General features: G+C 37.7%; 1 protein-coding gene across 1 annotated transcript in view; it reads right to left on the bottom strand.

Annotated features, from left to right (window-relative positions):
• Window positions 1-1,668: 1,668 nt before the first annotated feature.
• The window catches only part of LOC124163752 (neurogenic locus Notch protein-like), a 117,276-nt gene continuing 94,603 nt past the window's right edge, over window positions 1,669-24,341 (bottom strand). Inside the window, exons 24-28 of the mRNA XM_046540832.1 lie at window positions 14,663-14,800; window positions 14,108-14,230; window positions 10,688-10,813; window positions 7,825-7,959; window positions 1,669-2,325 (exon numbers count right to left, since the gene is read on the bottom strand). Coding sequence (XP_046396788.1) covers window positions 2,258-2,325; window positions 7,825-7,959; window positions 10,688-10,813; window positions 14,108-14,230; window positions 14,663-14,800 — 590 coding nt within the window. The 3' untranslated portion in view covers window positions 1,669-2,257. The remainder of the gene's footprint in view (window positions 2,326-7,824; window positions 7,960-10,687; window positions 10,814-14,107; window positions 14,231-14,662; window positions 14,801-24,341) is intronic.

Below are 24,341 nucleotides of genomic sequence, written 5' to 3'. Positions count from 1 at the left end.
AATGAAAAAAAATAACAGAGGTACGGGCTGATGGACGGCCGAGGGTGGTTTTCTGATATCTGCGACGTAGTTACTTTTGACGTGGCTATTATCTTATGACGCTGAGATCCCCTCGATGATTGTTCAATCTCTTAGGAAGAGTCACAACAGTCACACTATGTGCCTGTTGTATTTTGCCTTTTTTATTTTCCACGGCTGAAATTCTGCTACGTAACCCCTGCAAGAGCTTTCAAACAAAATGGTTCATGAGTAGGACAAGCATCACTGTGCAACGGCGCATTCGAAGAGAGAATCAGAATTCTATCCACCCTAACGAGGAGTTGCATTCACTGAAGCTATTATTTAAAATTTCGGATCCAGATCCAATGTCTTCCGCGACTTTGGATCCAATGTATCCGATGAATGACAATATCCGCAGACATTTGGATCTGAGGTATCCGATCCGACCATCCCTAATATTTAATAAAGTGTACTTATTTCCTAGAATGGATTGACAAAATGGAGAGCAGTTTTGCCCACCCTTTTTACCTCGTGAAAGCATATCGGATACATTGAGGACATACATTGATATATACAAGGACTAAGGAAGCCTTCCAAAGGAGATTAGACATCTGGTGACCATCCTAAGGAAAAACAGCTATAATGACGAGGAAATATACTCCGCCTAAAGAAGGACATTTTAGCACCAAGGCCACTCAAACGAAGAAGTGAGACCTAAACCCATCGCCAGGGCCAAACTTCCTTGTGTATCTACGGTGTCCTGCATAGGCGGATCTAGGGGGGGGGGGCCCAGACCATAAAAAATATGCAAGATTTTTAATACGATCCCATTATCATTGCATTCGTTTTGTATTACGAGGTATCCTTGTGCCCCCCTAGAACAAAATCCTGGATACTTCCTTGCTTGTGCCCCCCCCAGAAAGAAATCCTGGATCCGCCCCTGATGGTGTCCTGGAAAGTTTCCATGATCCTTCAGAAACACTGAATTTTCACCATCTTCAGACCCTCCTCCTCACTCAAGAGACCAATTGGTAAAAGCCAGGGATCCCTGTGTATTTGGAACTCAGTGGGTCCATCATGTGAATGCGGGAAGTTGGGGAAAGGGAAGAACCATCACAAAGAGAATTAAGGTACATAGGAGGCACTTCAGGCTTGGCCAATGAGACAAATGCACAGAGGCAGGACATGCCATCAAACCCAAACATAAAGTTAAGAGGGGCAGGTCAAGATTCTGTGCTGTGAGGTAAAAAATTCTTTGAAAGACTGACAAAAGAATCCACAGCTCGCAAGGAATACCCTCAACTGTGACGCAGGGTATTCACTTAGCAATGTGTGGACACTGGCCCTTAGGAGAATTTGGTTGGCTGACTCCTGACCAATCATGTGACACCTGACAAACAATGTTAAAGCTGACCTACTTCATCCAACCACTATCAGTCCTGACGATGAAACGCAACTTGGATTTCGAAACGTCAGCCGAATTTAGAAAGATAACCTGGCTATAAGTGTCAGTATTTCTTCTTAGTCACATTCCACGCACAAAGGGATCATCAACTTTGCATCGCGTGTGGAGAATGGATGATAAAAGGACAATGTATGAAAGATGATGCATTCAATGAGCCCTTCAATCTCATTCATGGGCGGACAATCATATCCATTATCTGTGGGTGTCATACAGGATATTTTTTGTCTTTATTTACAGAGGAATACAAAGTACAAGTTTCTTGGTATTGGTTTTCCTCAACAACTGACTCAAGCTTTACATCATTAGTTTGCCCACCAAAAATGCATCTCGTAGGGGTGAGTGATGCCATTTTAAGGACTGGATTCATTTTTTGACTCTGCATGTCATTTGCTTGGAATTTTTTAACTCTCTCATGAAAAGAGAATGTAATTAATCAGATAAAGGCTTAACTAAAACTGATAGATAGAATAAGTAGAGTATTATATTAATGATACATCATTAAGAGCTTAAATAAGTACAGGTTCCAGAATATATCATTCTCTCATGTAAAAACAGAAACAGCAAAATCACTACCAAGTGCAAACATTTAAATAATCATATTTCAGTTCATAAAAAATAAGGGAGAAATTTATCAAAAGGATATTTCCTGCAATAATATCATGGCCTACAAAATAATTCATGTGGGCCAGTGTCATGGCTACAACAATGTCAAGATCATAGGCAATACTGTCAGATTTCCCTCCATGGCACTCGTAATTTTTAAGATAACTGATGCTAGATGCTTTTGATGGATCAGGAAAGCAACACAGCCACAGATGTAGATAGAAGGGTAACAACGAGGTATATTATATGTCTGGCACCTAGAATGAAAATTTAAAAAATGGATATGTAATTTTTTTGTGAAAATTCTTGCTCTCATTCCCTTCATTTTATCCTTTTGGTAGTGATATAAGCTGGCCAAATAAAACATAAATCTTCAAGACAGAATTACAGTTTCCTTATAATATCTTTTTTTATTCCCAAGGGTGTCAAGAAGCATCATTACACAGATATCTGATTGCCATTATAGCATTTAGATATTCACCATCCTTTTCCTTATAATTAATGTACAGTAAACTCGTTATTATGAAGTTCACAGGACCGAAAAACCAGAGATTTGTAATAACAATCTTTGTAAGAACATTTATTTTAAGAACCACTGCAAAAAAACATACCTTGCCAAAATTCCTATTCTCTTCAATCTCACGAAGGTACTTAAAGTCGCACTGCGGAATAGTTTAAGAGTCATGTGAATAATATAAGTCATTAAATTATGAAAAAATGCAGTAAATCCTCAATAAAATGAACAAAATGCGTTCCGAGACCTAGCTTGTAAGTTGACAAACCTATGCTAGGCATCGAAAAGTGCTGTTATCCTGCAGAATGCAACACTGCATTACAATGTTGCATTAACTCATGACTGAGACGAAATGATCTCGCTGGCGTGTGACATGGTTGGAGCATTAAAAAATTTGCGGTCCATGGGAAGGAAGAATAGGCAAAACGCTGACCCGTTCCCAACTTCACAACAGATTAATTGATATGTACTTTGTTCAGACAGTGCCCAAAGTGCAAGTTCCTCAATGCCACACCCAATGCCTTCTTAAGGTAACGAGCCCTGATGCTGGAGATTCAACACAGGAGGTAGTACGACACGTTCCAGACCACGCTGTGTGCTGTTATGATTGTTTGTATGAGTTGCCAGCAGTTGTGAGACCTTCATTTTAGAGACATGTTGGTTATTTTCAATTTAAAGCAAAATATCTGACAATAGAGGCTCGGAAGCCCCCTTATTTTGTATTATTCATAATAATAACTAGCTGACCCGGCGAACTTCGTACCGCCTAACATTCAATGAACTTATAGTTTAGTAGCACCATTTATAAATAAAGAGCGGCTGGATCCTTTTAATCATATTTGATTTATTATAAATAAAATGAGAAAATATTGATGAAATAAAAATTATACGCATTCAGTTGTTGGCTATTTGTGTTAATAACCGTAAAAAAATGTTTTTAGGTCTAAGTCCGTAGCGTAAACTTGGCTCGTTCACGGGGTAGGTTAACGCAATGCTAGACCGACGCTTGACTGATGCTCAAAATAGTGTAAGAAAAGCCCCTATGAAGCAGCATTCGTATCAAATGACTTTAGGCGCGCCAGTTATAGTATCTCTGTTCGGAAAAAATGCACTGCGTAAACGTGCTGCATGCGGTGTGCCCTACACATTCGGGTTTAATGTCTTGCGTCAAGCGCCTTCTGATAAACAACAGTTTTTTTTTGTTATCAGGCGCAAGATAAAGCGAATGAAGCTAAATAAAAATAGCGAAGCGAAGCAGGGACGCAGCAAGGGGGGTTATGGGGGTTGAAACCCCCCCAAAAGCTCAGAGAATCTTTTTATAAAACATTTGGTTATTAATATTAGGGGGACGGATGAGTCACAAAATATTTAACTGTTCACACAGCCGCAAAACCTACCATTTTGAACCTTTTATCCTAAAAAGAGTCTGGGGAGGGCCCCCACACCTCTCGCTTACCTTGGCGAGTTTTCTATACCCTACAGACCCGCCAGCATTAGCTGCGCCTATCCTTAATTCCTAGCTGCGCCCTTGAAGCGAAGGAAGAAATACAGCATACAATATACCACATATTATTTACCATGAGAAAATCATGGGTTTTCACTGACACATGAGAACAAAAATCTCAAAAACTGAAAGACTGACCATGCGATTTGTTAAACGTTATCACGAATGCAACACGAATTGGAAATTGAATACGTTTAAGCTCAAAAGGGCATATAAGTTGGGATCATGGAATCTTCGGATTGAGAACTTCCTCATATTTGAATTTTCCTTTGAGTATAGTGGCGTGAATCACTTTCATTATCAGTTTTTTTAATAACCAAACACGTTCCGCTGGATAGTTTTGGTTGGTTTAGGTTTCGAAAGATCATGAACACAGAGCCTACCTTTAGCTGTAAATCGTGCCATGGTAAGCCAGGTGCGTCCAAGGACTTTAAATATTCAGATAGATAGTTGGTGACTTCGTCTTCGTTTATTACAAAGTTAAAAGATTTGAATTCATGCAGAGTACACGGACTTTACTGATAATCAACAATTGCTTGGAGATTTGTTTACACACACGGTAGTTATGTGTTTGTTGACAGCTCAATTCGAGCTGAGCTTGCCTCTAATTCAATTATTTTAATACTATTTTAAAATTACTTTAACGTTTTCAGCATGTTTGAACATTAAAATGTTTTTAATATTGTTTAAAAGATCAGTCAATACATTAGTAAAAATGAAAAAAAATCTTATTCTTTTGACCGTCTTAACAATCAACTCCTAAAAACATATCTCTAAGATAAAGTTGAATTTTTTTTGTGAACTTTTCCTATTTTTTAATGTCCTATACAGTGAAACCTCGATATAACGACACCCCATGGTGCACTAATAAACACTCGCTATAGCGAATTGTCGCTTTACCGGAGGTGGAGCAAACAATAGCCAATATACCTGCTGCGAACAGATATACAGGAACAGGAGTGGTGCGGCGACAGATAAACATCTATCCGATAAACGTAAGCATAAATCCAGACGAAAGGCGATGTTTTTTTGCATCACTAAATTTTCTTACTCAAATAATAACTATTCAAACAATTTATAAGCGCCGCACTGAATAAAAATCACGCAAAGCATTGTTTCGTCAATCATTATATTTATCGAACGACAGTTTACCACATAAATTTGAGACTGAGCACTCCATTAACTTCATTTCTAACAGATCGCTAGCAATTACAGAGGTTAAGGAGTCTTGATGAAAGTCTTCCGGCGGTAAAACCCTCGCTATGGCGAGAGCCAACACCGAAAGGGTCTCGTAAAAACGAATTTTTAACACGCTTATTATAGGGTCAATTGACGGTGCATCGGCTATCTCTCGTAATAGCGGGGGTGTCGCTATAGCCCGTACTCGCTTTAACGAGGTTCCACTGTATGTTATCCGGAGCTCAGACGAATCCAAAGAGCCTAATGTCACTAAAATCGGTGCAGCCGTTCTTGAGTTATAAGTGTTCTAACTAACACGATTTTCGACTTTCTTTTATATACATATATAGATACCTAAGTATGTGCATAAAATATAAAACTGGAGCAGTGAAACAAAAAATTTTATAATACCTAAATAACATCAATGTAGAAGTCTGAGCCTCGGCCGTTGTAGGTTGGATACATTGATTGTAAGTTAATTTTATCGACAACACCTCATTCATTTATGTAATTAGAGCAATTTTGATATTTTCTTATGTCCACTATGCTATAAATTACATATATACATTAACTTCATCCACTTCTTCGTAGTTACCAGAAAATTCATCGCTTAGTGTTGCCTGTGCTTGTATTATGAGGTGAATACCAGCAAATAAAACTTTTGCTCGCTGCTTGGAGATTTCTACGAACATATTTTGTGCCAAAATAGTGTCATTTTCAACGTGGCTGCTCCCGTTAATCTACTGCTGATAATCACAGTGCACATGGCACAGTGCCATCACAGTTGTAATGCACAAAGTTCGACAAGGTTGAAAAATATCGGCCAAGAGTTATAATTATCAGTGATCCAACGTGATTGAATTGTAAACAGTGCTATTTTGCTATCGATAAATGTCTGACAGTATTTGTCAGTGGCGTGTTCACCTCCATTGTTCACCATAGATATAACATATGTCACGATCAAGTTATCAAGATAAAAGCTGAGTGTCAAGTTTGTTTTTCTAGTACATATATCAACAGTATCAACGAGTAACAGTAATTAAAGCCACCTGTGCCACTTGCGTGGGCTAATTTAAGGCTTTAAATCAGTGAATAAATAGTAGTTTTCATCATAACAAGCTCTGTGATTGTAAGTTATATGTGATGAATATAAGAATGGTAGTGACTTCCACTTTTTGATATTTGCATTTGCCTTTTTCCCACTATATTTTTATGGTGTGTGCTAGTATATCGTTTGTGGATTTACCTATATCATTGAAATTCATTGTAGCTTGTTTGTGTGTTGGAAGCGGAACCAATTCGCAATCTCACATGTGAATTGTGTGCAGACTGTTTTGCTGTGAATTCGAATTCGTGAAACCAAAGAAATGGTGAAACTCTGTCACATTATCATGAAATAAAAGTTTCTTTCAACGATTAGTGCATGTCTTATGTTTCTTTAACTGCCTGTTGCTTTTCATAGATAACTGCCTAAAAGTTATTTTTCATTATTTTAGGAAGTACTTTTTTGGTGCTCTCTGATTTGGCATTAGCTTTCCAAACACCGCTACTTACATGAAAGGGATGAAGCGCAACAGATATTTTGATATTTCACAGGACTTAAGTGTTTTTGTCTCTGGTTAAGGCTCTTCAGCAAAGTATTCGTGATGGATTTGCAACATTTTCTGCAGGAAGAGAATCGGACCACCCTAGGATGGATAGGGCTACCTTTTCCGCTAATGCGGTGTTGCCAAATTCAACAGCTCAGTTCGTAATCTTAAAAAGGCATTGCCACATCATGTCGCATTGGCCAACTCCATAGGCGCCAAATTTGAAATTTTGGGCACGCTTGAATCTTTCAAAGTTGTTCGTATGGCTTAAAGTCGAACATTCGTTGGAAGAGGACTTATAACACGGCCAATTTACCATTGGTAATAAGTGGGTCACCATGATTTCACAGTATTGAAGCTTACTATACGATGTTGCACCGATACTGAAGATAGAACCATAATTGACACTGTTGGGCACAGTCCATAGGGAGAACTTAAACGTAGCGCAATGATTATGACGCCAGGAATAGAAATGTGTCAGAACCTGATGATGATGTAATGCTTCTTATGAATTACCGCATTTCTCCGAATATAGTCCCCCTCTGAATGTAGTCCCCCACCCCTCATTTTGAGGCTTAGGTTTGGGGAAAAGTAAAAAAAATGCGTTTGAATATTGTCCCCCCTTTTACTTTTACCATGGGCATTTTTGGAAAAAAAGGGGGGACTATATTCAGACATATAAGGTAATGCATGTCAAAAAACAATTTTTTTTAAATTAATTTTTAATTTATTTCTAAATCAGCATTAGAAAATAACTTGTATATTTCCATAACTCTACTCATATTACTACTCCAAAAGATGCTAACAAAATCAATGTATCAGTAACTGCAAGACAATCGAAATATGTACATGTAGTAGAGATGTGATATAAATTTAAGGGGGCAGTGCGATATCTTTTGTTTATCATTTGATATGCTGTTCCACAATATCTCCTCAGAAAAAGTTGGCTTTAATCATGGTCAAGTCTTACCTCCAGAACACGATTGCTCCATAGGGTTGTAAGTGGTATTCTCCTTGCATAGGCAAATGGTAGAGTACTCAGCTAGCGTGCACTCTGCCAAGGGTACAATGCAGCCATCAGTCGGTGTGCATACACTCTTCAATGCTATTGAAAGAGCAAAGAGGTCAAAATCTATAAATAAAATTACCTAAGTAAAGTACTAAAAAAATGAAACAGCCCAGTAATAGTTACTTCCAAATTTTTCTAAACAGTTACAGTGGAACCCCGATCTATCGTTCCCGCATTGATCGTTTTCCCGCATTCATCGTTCGCCGCTCCTGGTCCCAAATTAGGTAAGTTCCATAAAGACATTGTAATTTTTTTCTGCATCCATCTTTCCCAGAAGTATCGTTTTCCCGCGTTGATCGTTTGACGAAAATGAGACGAAGTGTTTACAACGCGTTATTTGTGGCTAATTATGACAGGCACAGTTTGAATCTTCCCCAGGAGATTGAAATACTAGATGGAGAAGCTCAGAGCCGTGGGATAGTTACATTAGCGCATTTCCCAAGATCCTATCCCCCTCCATTCAGCACTCGCCTCCCCCCCTATGTTTTACCCTCTGCAGTAAGCTCTGCTTACGCCCTACGCTATAGCATTGGTGCCGAACTTCATCTCATACGAGTGGTTCAGTACTTTCCAGGGTGAGTTGAGTTAAAACCGGCGAGTGTTTTCCGTGTGGGTTCAATAAAGTCCAGTTTCATTTTTATTAGTTTTATTTTTATTCGTCTTCGGACCATGGCCCTTCCGAAGAAACAAGTGAGAACTTTAAAATATGGACTTAAAATAATTGAAGACAAAGAAAAGAATCCGGGCTAGAAGCACGTGAATATTGCAGAGAGCCTCGGGTTGTCCGTTAGCAGAGGATGGCAGGGGTGGGGGTAGAGCAAGATACCTGGTGAAAATAAAAGTGGGATGAAGGGCGTGCCGCTGATGATTAACGCAACATTGTTAACGCTTTGCACATTACCTCAAACATATTAAATTTAATTGCTAGAAAGGAACATTTCAAATAATAAAATATTTTTGGCCTTTTTGATCCATCTCACAACCAATCACTGCATCGGCGAAAGCGGCTGTTTTAGGCATAACATGCATATTGCTCTCGTAAATACATGTACTTTAAATGGCGTTTGATAGTGAAGAATTTTTAAATCAGACAGAAATCCATAATAGCAGTGAAAATGCCGAGTGGGTGGAAACATTTTTTAGCAAGGTGGCGTGTTCCTTTAGGATATTTGAAAGAGATATAAGTCAAATCAATAATATGGCCAAAGTGGTTTGATAAAGTATTAATAATCCTTTAATCAGCTAAAATATTGTTTGAATTCATTAACCCTTCAGCAGGCGCACCATATTCTCTGACACTAGCGGGCGCGCGTGGCACTCAGTGCAACACTTAGTTTTCCACTGATATTAATAAGAAAAACTTGAATTAAGAAGCGTACATTCATGACCTTGTTGGAATAATTGGTGCGTTTGTTTCACTGACCAACTACTATTAATAACATGAGGCCGAAGCGGCACAATGTTGCACTTCGTGCCACAGCGCGCCCGCTGGAGAGTTAATAAAATCCATAATTCGCAAAAAAAAATCCAGCGTTTCCTGGCACATAGGCAACCTGGTCAAACATTCCCACATTGGTTTTTTTTTCATCCATCCCCCTGAAAAACGATAGATCAAGGTTCCACTGTACAAGAACCAGTTACAATTTTAAAAAGTACACAACTACAAGTGTAAGCTACAAGATGCATTGGTGTTACTTTTTGGATTTTTTTTAAGGAGACACAAGGTTTACGCAGCACAATTGAATGAGTTTTATTCCACTGAAATTAAAAACTATGTGCATATTTACTTAGTACTGAAAAATAATGTATTTCACTAACAATCCACAATTTAATGGGGAGTAGAGAAAAATATCATCAGGGGTCTTTTGTAGGAGCGAAGAGAAGGAATGGGGTAAGTAAGATATCTAGCATATTCCTACATGGTTGGAGGGAGGAGTCAAGAATGGTATACCACATCATTTTTCATTATATGTACTCGAATGGCATCTATGATAACAATTCCAGTTTCTCATTTCCTTCAACCATTTGGACTGTGACTGCAGCCCTCATTATTGACACTTGGTGAAGTTGTGCACGTGGGGACACTTGCTCACACTGTGCCTTTTGACTATATATGCACTTTAGGTAGGTTTGAGCCAAACAACAATGATTACTTTCAGAAAGTGAAGAGTAGATGACAAGCAAAGTGAAAGCTTGGTAAGATGAGTGCTCATAATTCCCAGAAAATTGCTTATTAGGCACACATTATATCAGAAAGTGAAGGATGAAGGTCATCAATTTCCATCTTTGCATTCATTACCTATCATTAGTCTTTTGTATCTGAGCTATTTCACAGAGAAATAAGATTGCATTGGCAAGAGTGAGTGATGCATTAAGATTTCTGAGTCACTGATGCAATCTACACCAAAAAAATAGAAAACCTGAATCTGAAAATGCTTCTTGTGAATTAATGCCATCATGTAAAAACGCAATTTTAAATTTATTTCTGACTCAAGAGTTAGAAAATGACCTGTATATCTCAATAACTCTACACATATTACTACTCGATAAGATGCTAAATCCAGATCCCACTAGTGGCATAAACTAAGAAAGCAACCTTCATCTTCAATGAGTATGTATTGACAAAATTCATATATGTATACCACAAGGAAACTGCCCAACATGCTGCACCACAGAAGCACCATTGAGTGAATGAAATTCTACTTAAAGAAAATAATCTACCCTGTTTACACACCTACATTGCAAGCTCAGTTTCTCTACTTACGGGCTTTGCAAGTCCAGTCATCTTTGTCCAGCACGTAACCTTCTCTACAATGGCATAGCGAGTCATTACCACACTCAGCAAGTCTGTTGATGCACTGTCCAAGTTTTGTACACATTTTATTCAATGCTGTGGAAAAGAATAATACATACAGAGGACATACAGAATTGACTAAATAAAACGTTCTCATACATCATGTTTACCCGTACGTACATCCCTAGCAAACGTTATACTCTCCAGCATTCAAGTGTGAATACACATTAGTTTTGGCTGGTTGCTACATAACCCCTTTACCTCTATTTCTCAAAGGTACTTTTTAGCAATAGATATGGAGGTCAATTTTAGAAAATATATAAGGCCTCAGAAATCTTATCTCTTAAACTTGTGTCTTTGTAAAATGTAGTTTTAATAGCACTTTCTTTATTAACAATTATTTTCTTTATCATTCTTATTTCACAGAAAAATGACTAACTACTTCCATGAAATGCAGTTAATTCTCAAGTTTTAGGCAGCCAACATATGTAAATATTACATTCCCACATTTACTTCATGACATAACGATTAATTTCACACAAGTTAATGGTAAACTGCATTTAATAATACAGTAAATAGTTCCTCCACTACCTATCCTAATAGAGCAGAGCCAATTGGCTCTTTTAAAAGAGATAATTAAAAGAGACAGAATCCATTCATGACACGTAGACCTCCTAGATTGTAGTCAATAAAATCTTCACAAAGCCGTAAAAAAGGGCTGAAATCATATAAAAAGTCTGTATAAATTTCCAGTCAATAAATAAAATAATCAAATAAATCCTTTTCCACAAGTGAACTGAAAATTTTGATGATCCAAATACACAAGGTAGAGGCAAAATCTGAAGAAGTAGAGGTAAATGTGTGAGTCATTAGAGTGGTCCTTATTTTAAAGTTTTCAAATTTCTTTTGGGATGCCCCCCACTTTTGTTCCATTTGGTGAGAAAATAAATCTTGTAAACTATCCATTGGATAATGGGAAAATGTGCCGCATCGCACTTTGAAGTTTTGACATTTGGGTATTTTTGGGTGTTTTTCGGACATAACTGAAGATGATGTCAGTCTTGGATTATTCTATCACTCTTTTGTTTTTAACAACCCACTTGTTAGACATTTGTAGCATGTCACCTCAAATATCTTTCATTTCTGCCCTTCGGTTTCTGGGATACTACACCAAGAGTGAGCATGTGCCACCCCAGGCAGACATATTGGGTGGCACGTGGGTTGCATATGCTCAATATTTGTTGGTCATCCTCACCCATCAGAAAACAATAAAATTACTTACAATTAGATAAAATTTTAACTTCTTCAATACAACCTTAATAGATATATTTATCACTGTTTATTGTGAAAACGGTCTTGGTAGCAGTGATTTATTCTCCTCAGCTGTGTCTCTATGTAAATTCAACCTGAATGTTTGCAAAATCTTTAACTTTGGGATCTGGCTGGTGGGATGTACTTACAGGGTAGACCTGATTGTGGAGGACCATACTTCAAAAACACATAGGCAGGTCAAAACAATTAAAAATCATGTCTTCAAGGACATTTATTTCATGTTTTTCATAGACATAATAATTTTTTAGTACCAAGAACCTCAATTCTGAGCCCTTATTTTGCAGTGCTGTTTCAGTTCCCTAACCAAATTTTAGCTTGTGAATGAAGTAGATCTTATTTAGTATGTTTCTGAAGAAACCACAAAAAATGAATGAGCTAACTAGGGTAGTAAATATGTAATAGAAATTGGAGTAATTGTGATCCATGGAAAAGTTGTCATATTCACAATTACTTTCAGAAGTCCTCGTAGGATTGCCTTCCTGAACTTTTTCCACATTTCAAATCAAGGAAATGAGCACTACATTGCCACAATACCATACAAATGAAAATCACAATGGCTAATAGATTTCCATCAAACAACTGCATAAAAGCAGCGTCATTCTCCCGCGATTTGTCATAAGTATATAAAAAGGAAAATTTAAGCTAAGTCATTTCTTCTTTCACACAGCTTACTCGTTGAATATGAGAATAACCCCGTGTATGCCAATTGGTAGTTTTAAATCATCATAAAAATTGGGCAATGTTTTACCATAGATACCAACAACAGCTGTACACATTCATTCTTGGAAAGAAACTATATCCATTGTTATATCGACTAATACTCTGAGAGCAAACATCCCACGTCCACTTGCGTCCACGTAACGTGGCACGTGTTGAATCTAAAGTTCTGCACTTGAGGTGCAACATTTGAAAAAATTGAAACTGCATACAGAGCAGTTAAATTATGATATAAAAGAAGCCCTTATTGGAACCACTTGAAAAATAAAAGCTATGAAGCCTTATTATATATGTATTCATGATCTCAAATATTTTTCAAATCTTAAATGATAAATGATCTCAAACATTTCTCATGTAGTTCTCAAATATTCATGATCTATTCAAGGTCAGCTATTATTTTGCAGATTAGGGAAAAGTTGTAGACATAAAAGGTACATTTGCAGCCATTTTGGGTGAGTTCTCATTCAATTTACTTCCTCTAGTAAATTGACCGATCTGCAGAAGTACCTACATTTTCTGCCCACAGTTGGGGTAATTAGAAAAAGGATTTGATGCAGAAGAATACCAGCCTGAAATTTGTTTCATATTCTTTGTGAAATGAGATTTCGAGACAGAAAAATAAATATTTCTGCGGATAACAAAATAAATTTTTCATTACACAAATTTCGTAGCAACAGCAGTGGAATTAATTCACCAAAGTGGAAAAGAAAATTTTCTTCCCACCACTTTGTGCCTTTGAAAATTTATTCCCTGACACAGATTCAAAGCACCAGTCACATTACTGCAGTGGTAAATTTACTGCTTTAACTCTGTGCCAACCCACTCCCTGATTCCATTGGCGTCTTGTGACAAGTTTTCTTAAGTCAGGCACGGCAACAAACCAGCCAGTTCTAGTGTCACTAAATCAAAATTAATTTTAGCATGTAGTGGCATTATTTGCAGTGATATTGAGGCAGATCTTTCATATAATTTATGTTCCTTATCTCTCATCAAAAGGCTATTGCGTTAATCGTAAGAAATTATACTTCAGCGGATTGGTCTATTTGTGGGAGAAAGTAAATTTAAATTCTGGAGGTGAATTTATTATCTAGCATGAGCTGCACAATTCATGTGGAATGAAACACTGAAAAAAATATCCCCCATACATTTACCTTCAATGATGAAATAACAACAATATTTCGAGAAATGGAAATGTGATTCAAATTTTCAACCTACAGGTATTATAGAAAATACCGAAACTCCATTTCCAAACTGTGGCAAAAGTGGCATCGCTCCAATTATTGCCATACTTTTGAATCCGACTGTATATATATGCTTTCTTATGTATTAAATAAAACGTACGTGCTTTGCAATACTGGCCCTCAACTTGGTAGCCATTGGGGCAGTGGCATCTCATATCTTCTGGGCTGCAGACTGCCACTTCATCAGTACAACCAGCACTAATAGAGCAATCCGATCCCAGAGCTGCAGAAAATCAATCGGACACAGTTAATTCCAAATGATGAATGAAAAATGATAAAGTGTGTCAGAATTAATAATTCTCATTGTTTTCGTCAATATTTGAACTATGCACCTATATTCATTTGAGTATGAGAAATCCTTTTGTTGTGTAAGTTAATTTTTATAATTTAAATTAAATGTGAGTTATATTTTTTGTTTCTTCTTTATTTTTTCAATAATGTTCACGATCGATAAAATTCAGTCAAAGAGCTTTTACTTTGGACTTTAGTGAGCTGCATCTTGATGTACTGAGATAGTATTTGAGTTGAGATGAAAACAATCCAAAATCATAAGCGATTATTTTAAGTCTTCCCAATGGACATATATGACCACAAAAATGTTTCCACAAGATATGTACATATTAGGTAAATCAAAATGATAGAAGTTACTACTAACGTGCTTGACAGTCATTTTTCTTGGTATTCACATAATCTTCTTTGCACGTGCATACGAATCCACTGCCTCCAGCTCTCATTGTGCACCTTGCTAGTCTGTAGAGACACCCTTCTTCTGGTGAGCATTCCACTCCCATTTCTGAAACAACATGAATGATAGAAACACATTATGAGAAACTCTGATAAACGAGAAAAGGTGAAAGGCACATATAATCCCAGTCAACACAGATTTCTTAAAGAGGTCTCAAATGAACTCATTGATAAGACTCCTTTAAGACTCCACATTAATAGATATAAGAGATGTCTTTAAACCTCAGCCTTCATGAGTTCACATGATTGAGGTCTTAAAGACCTTGCTTTTCATGATGTCTTGAAGACCTCACACTGCATGAGGTCTTGAAGACCTCTACTCTAGGAGGTGTTTATGACTCCAAATTAGCTCACACACATCAGGCCTGATATATCGCACGCCATGTATATTTTAATGAATTATAATTTCCATCATAAATGTATATTTCTTCGTTTACAATATTCTTTCAATCTTCAGTTAACTTTTTAAATTTAGAGACAAGTTCGTAAAATTCTCCCGCTGATTCTATTTAAATAATCGGACAATTCCACTTTCTGCTGGTTCCACCATTGTGTTGTTCTTTGTTCCACTGCCTTGCGCTCAAACGTCTAGTTTATGATTAATACCATGTATTTCCAATGGCCTAATTCTTGCCTCGTGCTTTTCCTTGTGCCTGCAAACGTGAATCTTGTGCTGCTTGTGCCTGAATCCTAAGGATTCCATCTGATCTGAGATCTGCACGAACCTTGTAGACATCACAGAGACTTGAAAGGTAATGTTGGTGGTGGTTTTCGGGAATTGCTGCGTAGGTAACATTTTCACAATCTACGTTTCACTCCTCCTAATAGGAGCGTTTTCAAGAGAATGGGAGGGAAACCGTTCTCATCCCGAGCTTATATATGTTTCGTTCACCCATTCTTGACCCAATTTTGAATTTTTGCGGAAGGCGGTAGCCGTTGGTCATTATATCGGGCCAGGAACCCTCTCCATATGCGGCGGAGGTTATATCCATCCTTCCTATTAAAGTTGTTAGGCCTTTTCCCTATCTCGATGGATTCACATATAAGACGCGGATGATATTCTTCTGTCTTCACCAATACCCGTGTAGCATTAAACATTATTTTATGCCCAGGGCTGGAGGCATAATGTTCAGCGACAGCCGATGCGTCCCACTGATGTAGTTTTAACGTTCTTTCGTGCTCTTTAAGCCTTCGGGAGATAACACGCTTGCTCTGTCCCACGTAGCTTCTGCTGCAGCTGCAGGGAACCTCATACACTCCCATAGATTGAAGGGGAGGATGGCTATCCTTCAGTGACGGTAGGATATTTTGAATTTTCTTCACCGTGCAGAAGCGAGTCTTAATGTTGCCTTCTTGAAGGATTCTTGCGATTCTATCGGTGACCCCGGAGATGTATGGAAGTTTAGCGGCTTTAATGTTAATGTTTAATTAATGGCTTCTTCCCCTTGTGGGCGTCATCTTGAGACGGGTGTCTTTCTTTCATCGCTCTTTTTATAGAGAGACACTGTAACCATTACCTTTCAGTGCCCGGATAAGGTGTTGCATTTCACCACTGATATACTCCGCATCACACACGATTTTGGCTCGGTGGGTTAGCGTTTTAATGACGCAGGCCTTTTGTTGTGGGTGGTGATGCGATGTTGAATTCAAATACCTGTCGGTGTGGGTCTTCTATCTGTACACTGAATGGCCTAGGCTTTCATCCATTTTTCTTTTAACCAGGACATCTAGGAAAGGGAGACAACCTCCTTCTTCAAGTTCTTTTGTGAATTTTATGTCTGGATGTACTGTATTTAGATGTACATGGAATGCCTCAAGTTTTTCTTTCCCATGTGGGCAGATCACAAAAGTATCATCTACATATCTCAACCAGCATGATGGTTTCTCTTCACTCGTCTCAAGTGCCTTCTTCTCAAAAAACTCCATATATAAATTGGCTATCACGGGAGAAAGTGGGGAACCCATTGCCGTGCCACTTTTTTGTTCATATATTTCCCCGTTGTATAGGAAATAATTCTTTCAAAGGCAGAATTCAACCAATTTTGGGTAGTCCTCTGGTGGTCCATCACCTGTAAGAGTTTTTAAAATTGCCACTGAATCAGGGACAGGAACTTTAGTGAACAGCGACTTGACATCAAAGCTGACTAAAATGTCTCTTTCAGTCACTCAAAGGTCTTTCAGGATCTTTATAAAATGCGCCGAGTTTTTTATGAAGGAGTCTATTCTGCCGACGAAGTCCTGGTTGCCTCTTGAGAGATATCGAGCTAACTTATAGGTCAGCGAACCAATCGTATTTACAATAGGTCTCAAAGGTGTACCTTCCTCATGGACTTTTGGTAGACCATATAAGCGTGAAGCTCTGGATGCGGAGGGCATTAATTTCCAATGATTTTCCTTGGGAATTGAAGACCTCTTGATCAATTCTCTCACATTGCGCTCGATTCTGGCTGTCAGGTCTTTATTTAGTTTCTCGTAAGTATCGTCATCCAGAAGGGAGAGAACTTTCTTGCCATATTCTTCCTTATCGATGATGACCGTTGCATTGCCTTTGTCAGCTGGAAGTACGAGGATGTTGTTATCGCACTTTAATTCATTCAAGTAACGTAGTTCGGCAGCTGGTAAATTTAATTTAGGCATTTTTGAACGTTGAAGCACTCGCACAATTTCATGTCTCATGCTGTCAGCCTTGTCTGGAGGAAGTAGACGTATTGCAGCCTCTGCTCCCGTAATGATGTCTTCCGCTGGTAAGTATTTAGGCGCAATTGCGAAGTTCAACCCTTTTGAAAGAACTAAGTCTGTCTCTTGGGCCAAATTCTTCTTCGTTAGATTATAAACCGCACTTGGTAGTTCAGTCTGAGGCTTCTCCTGCCTCAATGCGAAATTTTCAAATTTGCGCTTCTGCTTGAGGGTAGTATCTTTGAGAGTATTAACGGATGAACTATTACTAATCCTATCTACGATGTCCCAGTACTCACGATTCAATATCCCAGAAAACTCCAAATGAAGCTGATATAATTCCTCCGCCACCACAAAAGGTGACATACGCGTAGCACGAACACGTTCACGTAGGAGAGCTAGACTGGTTCGCTTGAGAATATTCTTGGCCTTTGGAGTTTTCAGGTGGTATTTCACTCTCATACAAGTTGGAATTATTTCTTTATCGCGGCACCATTGCAGGAAGGCAAGGGATGAAAGAAGTTTACTCTTCTTATTTCGAATGGGTAAAGAAACATATATAAGCTCAATGGGTAAGTTTCAATGATTTTCTGTGCAAATTTATTTTTCCACTTGCTCAGGTGACAATTCATTAATTATACTATTGTGCAAGCTGCTTAAGTTCATGGTTATCATTGTGTATTGTATCGGCACAGTCTAAACACGTTTAGACTGTGGTATAGGTAAATATTCATGTAAAATATTTAGGTGGTACAAGTATTGTAACGCGCCTCGGTCATCCTTCATGTTTCATTTCATTCAATTCGTTCGCCATACCCTTACAAATTTCCTGTATCCACGTTTTAAATTACCTCCATTAAAATTATTATCTCGGTAATTTTTCGTTTGCGTTCAAGCACTTTTCTTATTACCTCGGTTTCCCTGAGATAATTGAAGTTGGTAAATTTCTCATAATCCTGACGTCAACAAACAAAAGAGCAAACCAATTTGTAATTTGCATGATTTAACTCCGTACAGTAACTAATGGAACAATGAAGCACAGAATACATATTCACAATATATCAAAGTTAGTTTCTAAGTGCGGTCTGATACAAAAGTAATGTACATAATTAAGTGTAAGAGTAAATCAAAAGTAGTTCACTATCTCGCTTACTCTTAAATTTAACCAAGACTATCTTCGGTGGTGAAACCAGCCCTAATAGTATTTAGGTTATGAGATAAATATTATGTATCTGATTTATTTGATGCTTTCAATTATTACTCATACCAAACTTAAGTTCAATGTTTTTTTTCAGCCTCTGTTATAGAATGGATCCCAACTTAAGCAAGTACATATTGTTGCCTTGGAGAGTGGGGAAGCAGTGACTGCAACATACAGGAGACCCCATAAAATATGCAGAGAGGAAAAATTCCAAAGAAAGGTAAGGTGTGATGTTTGTTTAAATTGACTTAATATTGTGAACTAAGCACTGCTGAAGAAAAAAGTGTTTCTCTCTAGAGTTCCACTGATAGTTATTTGAGTTCTACCCAGGTTTCACTTAATTCTAGATCTATCGAGATACTATGCGAGTCAATTTATATCAGTGCGCCACATAAGCAATGTTACTTTTCCTCACCCCAATTCATCCCACAGAGGTGAGGCACAAGCCACAGGTCAAGTTATGAGGGTGGGGAGTGGTAATTTGTGGAAAAATTGAAAAGATGCTTGTCTTCAAGGTGGTTTTTCAATTAAAGTTTTTCATTCACCAGCTCAAAAAATGTGTTACTTCTGATCATCTAACAATTGTCTGCGCATACCAATCCTCGCCAAGAGGTATTGCATACCACCAAGGCAGAGCATTAACCCTTCAGCTGAGCATCCCGCGATTTCCACGTGCATGCACCACCAGTAAATTTTGAGCATCCCGCGATTTTTGCATGCAGCCTGCTTTTTGAGCTTATGTCTATGCTCATCCTGCTATTTTACCGTGTAGTGTTTTCCTGTACATAGGAGGTAATCGTGAGCACATAGTTTTTTATTTCGGCACTAGGTGGCATATGTGATCACTTTTTCTCAATTTGATTTCATGGCAGTTTTCCATGCCGCCTACTCGCAATTGGACTCGCTGTGTTTTGATAACTTTTTCCTGAGTTTATCATATTTCACATAAATTTTTATTCGTTTTCTAACTTTACCAATCATCGTATTTTTCAGCAAGAGTATAATTTACATATTAGCTTATACTGACTCAAATGAAATTTTATTTGTTGAAAATTAAGCTTTCCACGTGTCCTTTAGACAGTACCTATTGTTATTTCTCTTTTGCCTAGTTTCTGTATTCCACTTTGAATAATGTCTTCGGAATCTGAAGATGAAGACTAATCTCCAGGAATGCAGATAGTGGATTCAGATGAGGAATCACTTGATCTGGAAAGCGTAAGTGAAGATGATTTTACTAGTTTGGACGAAGAGGATGAAGACAGTGATGACGAAGATGTTCCTTGCAGGGAATGGTGTAAATTGGATATGAAAAGGGTTCCGCCAGCACCTCAAAGGTTTCCCCTCTGTGAAAAATCAGGAATTATAGCAAATATTTCCCCTGATGCTAAGCCTTTGCAGTGCTTTGAGTTATTGTTTGATGATGTTTTACTAGAGATAGTTGTTAGGGAGAACAATTCATATGCTAATCAGTGCATCATGAATAGTAGAGCCAAGAAAAGGTCTCGACATAAGAAATGGACTTCAGTCACAGTGAAGGAGATGAGATTGTTCTTTGCCATTATGATGCTGCAAGGCATTATCAAAATGCCACGCCAGGAATGGTCTTGGTCCAAACAAAAAATATGTATTGCGTATTCCAGTTTTTTTCTGAGTTGATGACTGTGGATAGATATATCTTGCTTCAGAGGTATAATCATTTTACCAATAATGAAAGCTTCAACAAGGACCAGCATCCAAATCCAAAACTCTGGAAGTTTTACGAGGTCATGGAGTACATATTTGAGGAAACTTTTCCATAAATTATATATTCCAGATCAGACTCTCAGCATAGATGAGAGTTTAGTCCTATATAAGGGTCAGCTAGGTTGGAAAATGTTCAATGCAAAGAAGAGGGCGCATTTTCGACTGAAATTTTTTGTGCTGTGTGAGTCAGATTCAGGATACATATACAATTTTCTGCTCTATACTGGAAAAGATACAGTTTATAACGAAAAGTACGATTGGCTACCAGTGAGCAGCAAGAGTGTTCAACACCTAATGGACCGCTATTTAAACAAAGGATACTGCGTCACGGTGGACAATTGGTATATGTCTCCTGAACTTGCAGATATGTTAGTAAAACATAAAACTGAAATATTTGGCACCATGAACAGCAGCAGAAAGGGTCTCCCAATAGGGTTCAAAGAAATTAAATTGAAGAAGGGCGAAATTCAGGCTTTTCAGCAGGGAAAGGTTATGGCACTGAAATGGCAGGATAAGAAAACCGTACGTAAAAAAAAGAATACAATCCATGATGCTGGTACGAGTGTTGTTAGGTTGAAAAGAGGTGCAGATGTGCCAAAGCCTAGTGTGGTTTGTGATTATAACAATACGATGGGTGGAGTTGATCGTTGCGATCAAGGACTCTCTTATTATCCTACTACAAGAAAGCAACAAAAAAGATTACAAGAAGATATTTAGATATTTTTTGGACCAGTCAGTGTGGAATTCATTCATTTTATTTAAAAAAGCATCAAAAACAAAAAATATGGACTTTGTAGAGTACAGACTTTTACTAATTGAACAATCTACTGAGGAATATGCAGATCCCAATTTCAAGTCGCCAAAAGGGAGGCCCAGCAATACCCCATCACCTCTTTGGCTTACTGGCAGACATTTTGCCAGTCATATTCCTCCCAACCCCATCACAAAGGAACCCAGAAGGCAGTGCGCAGTGTGCTGCTCCAAAAGAAATGAAAATGGAATGAGAAAATGGAAAGAAACAAGAATCTGGTGCAAAGAGAGTGAAGTTGGGCTATGCCTGGAGCCATGTTTCAAAATATATCATACACAGAGAGAATATTGAATTTTTTTGTTTTTTTTTTAAATCATTGTAAATCTTGTTACCTATATAAAGCCAATTACTATACCCACAATCAGTATAAAACTATTTAAAAAATGTAAATGCCCTCAAGAAGTGTTGAAATATGTTGTAGTTGAGGTAATTGGTTGCTATTGAGTTGTATCAGGACAATTATAAAATTTTCATTGCTTCAAATTTTATGGTATAATCACTACATAAATAGTTTATATAGTAATATACTGAATTTCAATATTTTATCTAAACAATAGAAGATTTAAGAAAAGTTCATGTAATATGGATGCAACCCGCATTACAAACATACACAATTTTTTACCTTTCAAAAATTGTTTAAAACTAATTTCAGAATTAATTTTTTTATTTTTAAATAACTTATGAAATAATTTGACTTAAGTATATGCAAAGACAAAAAAATACATTTTTTTGATCAGAAATTAGAAAATAATTCCACAGCTGGAGGGTTAAGTAAAGCTCATAGTGGAGTGGTTAAGATTCAGTAACCTCCTCTCTAGTTTACGTCAATATCGACGGAAAAAAATACCTTCAAATGCAAAATACTACATAATTTTACGTTAAATTGGCTCCCAGATGGCACAGGAGTTTTACGTATCTGGATACATGGGTTGACCATCAAGATACTAGAAATCGCACTTAAGAAGTTAGTGAAAAGGTTTTGTTTATTTTTTTCTTTGATGATGCTATATAAATATACTTAAATGACACAAAGGGACTGGAAAATTCATATTTATTGACAAAATTGTATCGTATACGCCCTAAGTTCGTAAAAACTCATGAATTAACATATGACACACAGGTATCCAGTTCGTATTTGGATTCTAATATACCCTTCGTACAAGATTTGTACCCAGCCTGGGAATATATTCTTTCTTGGATGGTGTCATAGCCACCTACAAAGAAGGCCACATCGCAAGTGATGGCATTGGCTCTGATGTCAGCACAAGTAGTACTGCATTGTGCCGGTTAGCATTGGAGACCACATTGTTTACGAGTGAACTTATATTACATTTAACCACATTTTAGGGATTTCTGTAGTTATGTTGGTGAAAATTGGAGTTCATGAAGATAGTGATGTTTCCATTATTCATGAATTTCATTATAAATGGATGCAGCAAGCAGTGCGATCTACAGAGGCAGGGAAGGCTACTAGAATAGCTTGCTATGGAGTACAGAGAAAGGGGGCCCGCATCATCTCCAGATTTTGATTTTTAAATTAATTTTGTTGCTTACTATGTGAATAAATTCTCATGCATAGATCACAACCTCTTATTCTCCTCTTGCTTTTTAATTTCCGCCGCTATTCAGTCTCAGGAAATCAGATGCAGATGCTAATTGAAACTAGGCTGACATACCCTTCAAAGTTTGCCAAGTAAGTACCTACTTAAGAATGCTGCATGCTGGGGATACGTGAATTAACCTTGAGAATCTCATTTTTCGCAAAGTAATTTAAGTGGTCATGTAAGTTTGAGTTTTTCGTAGTAATTAGGATTCATGATAGGGTATTATTTTACTCTCAAAACTTCCAATTCCTAACGTCCTTTGCAGACATCATGGCGTAACTACTGGCGATAGCTATCAATTGCGTTTGATATATTTTTTCGATTGTGCAGGTTACAATATATATTGCATTTCAACCTAATGTATATCGATAGCAACCAATCTGAGCACTGTATTCTTGTGCACTTCGTATCCCTTTGCATGCACTTCATAGCAGACATTGACATGCTTCGTACGTACGTGCTTTGTCAACAGGTGGTGAGTGGAACATATTCGTTGACAAAATGCTACGCAGCAGGAAAGTACCCCCTTGGTCATTGGATACTATCTAGATACGAATTAGATACAGAGGGTGCTGTGCCATCTGGGTTATAGAGACACACTTTTCCTGTTTTGCAGACTTCGCAGCATGCAGTTTTCGTACTTAGAGAAAATCCTTAAGGGAGGTTTTGTGACAGGCATGTTAGGAGGGTGGGAGACTTCTAGATGGGGTGTGGTTTGCCTAAAATTTCTATGCATGGAAGTTTGTCATACAGAGGTCTTGTTAATAAAGATGAATTCAAATTCAGACACTTTTCCACATTCAAATCCACTGATCATGCACTCAACTGTTCAAGTTTTTATTAAAAAACAAAATGCTTTTGATCCTCCCGGGATAAAAACAAGTACATGTATGGGAGGAATGATTTCCCATTGAAGTTTGCTGATAAACCAGATAGAGGGTAAGAGCATGTTCTCTTAGTACCCGGAAATTATAATCACATACTGTCTTGGTTGGTGTGACATACAGTTGTTTTTATATTTAACTTTCTATATGTATTATTTAGTGTTTAATTTGTCTTGGTGCCACACAATAAATGGGATGCCATGCCTTAATGTCACTTGCACGGCAACCAATGAGGTGTTAAGTCATTATAGTTGGTTTTTTTGCCTCCAGAATCAAATGAAGGCTTTGATACCACAAAGAATTGGTGGAATTGAGAATTGGGAATCAGAATATCCCCTTCCAAAACTCTGGAAACAGCCTGGCTACCCCCCAGAGAATGCTGCAAAGGTCAGCTGAGAACATTTTTTTTAAATTTGATACATATCTATTTATTCCAATGGGGTAGTTTCTTTCATCAAAGAAAACGAAAGGCATTGATTGTGATTCGTTACTCACCATTAGTGTATTCATAATATACAAATTATTTGGTTTTTGAAATACCGGTTTTGACGAATGGCAAGGGTCAATTTTATCCTCATTTGAAAAAGACCAGATTGGTGCCCATGCGATTCCACTCCTCGTGACGTCACAGGGACCTAATTTCTATACGAGTAGATAGGAGTTTTACATCG

The sequence above is a fragment of the Ischnura elegans genome, chromosome 8 (assembly GCF_921293095.1).
Source record: "Ischnura elegans chromosome 8, ioIscEleg1.1, whole genome shotgun sequence".
In the NCBI taxonomy this organism is placed as follows: Eukaryota; Metazoa; Arthropoda; class Insecta; order Odonata; family Coenagrionidae; genus Ischnura; species Ischnura elegans.
The sequence above is the reverse complement of the archived record's forward strand: the minus strand, read 5'-3'. Positions and strand labels throughout refer to the sequence as shown.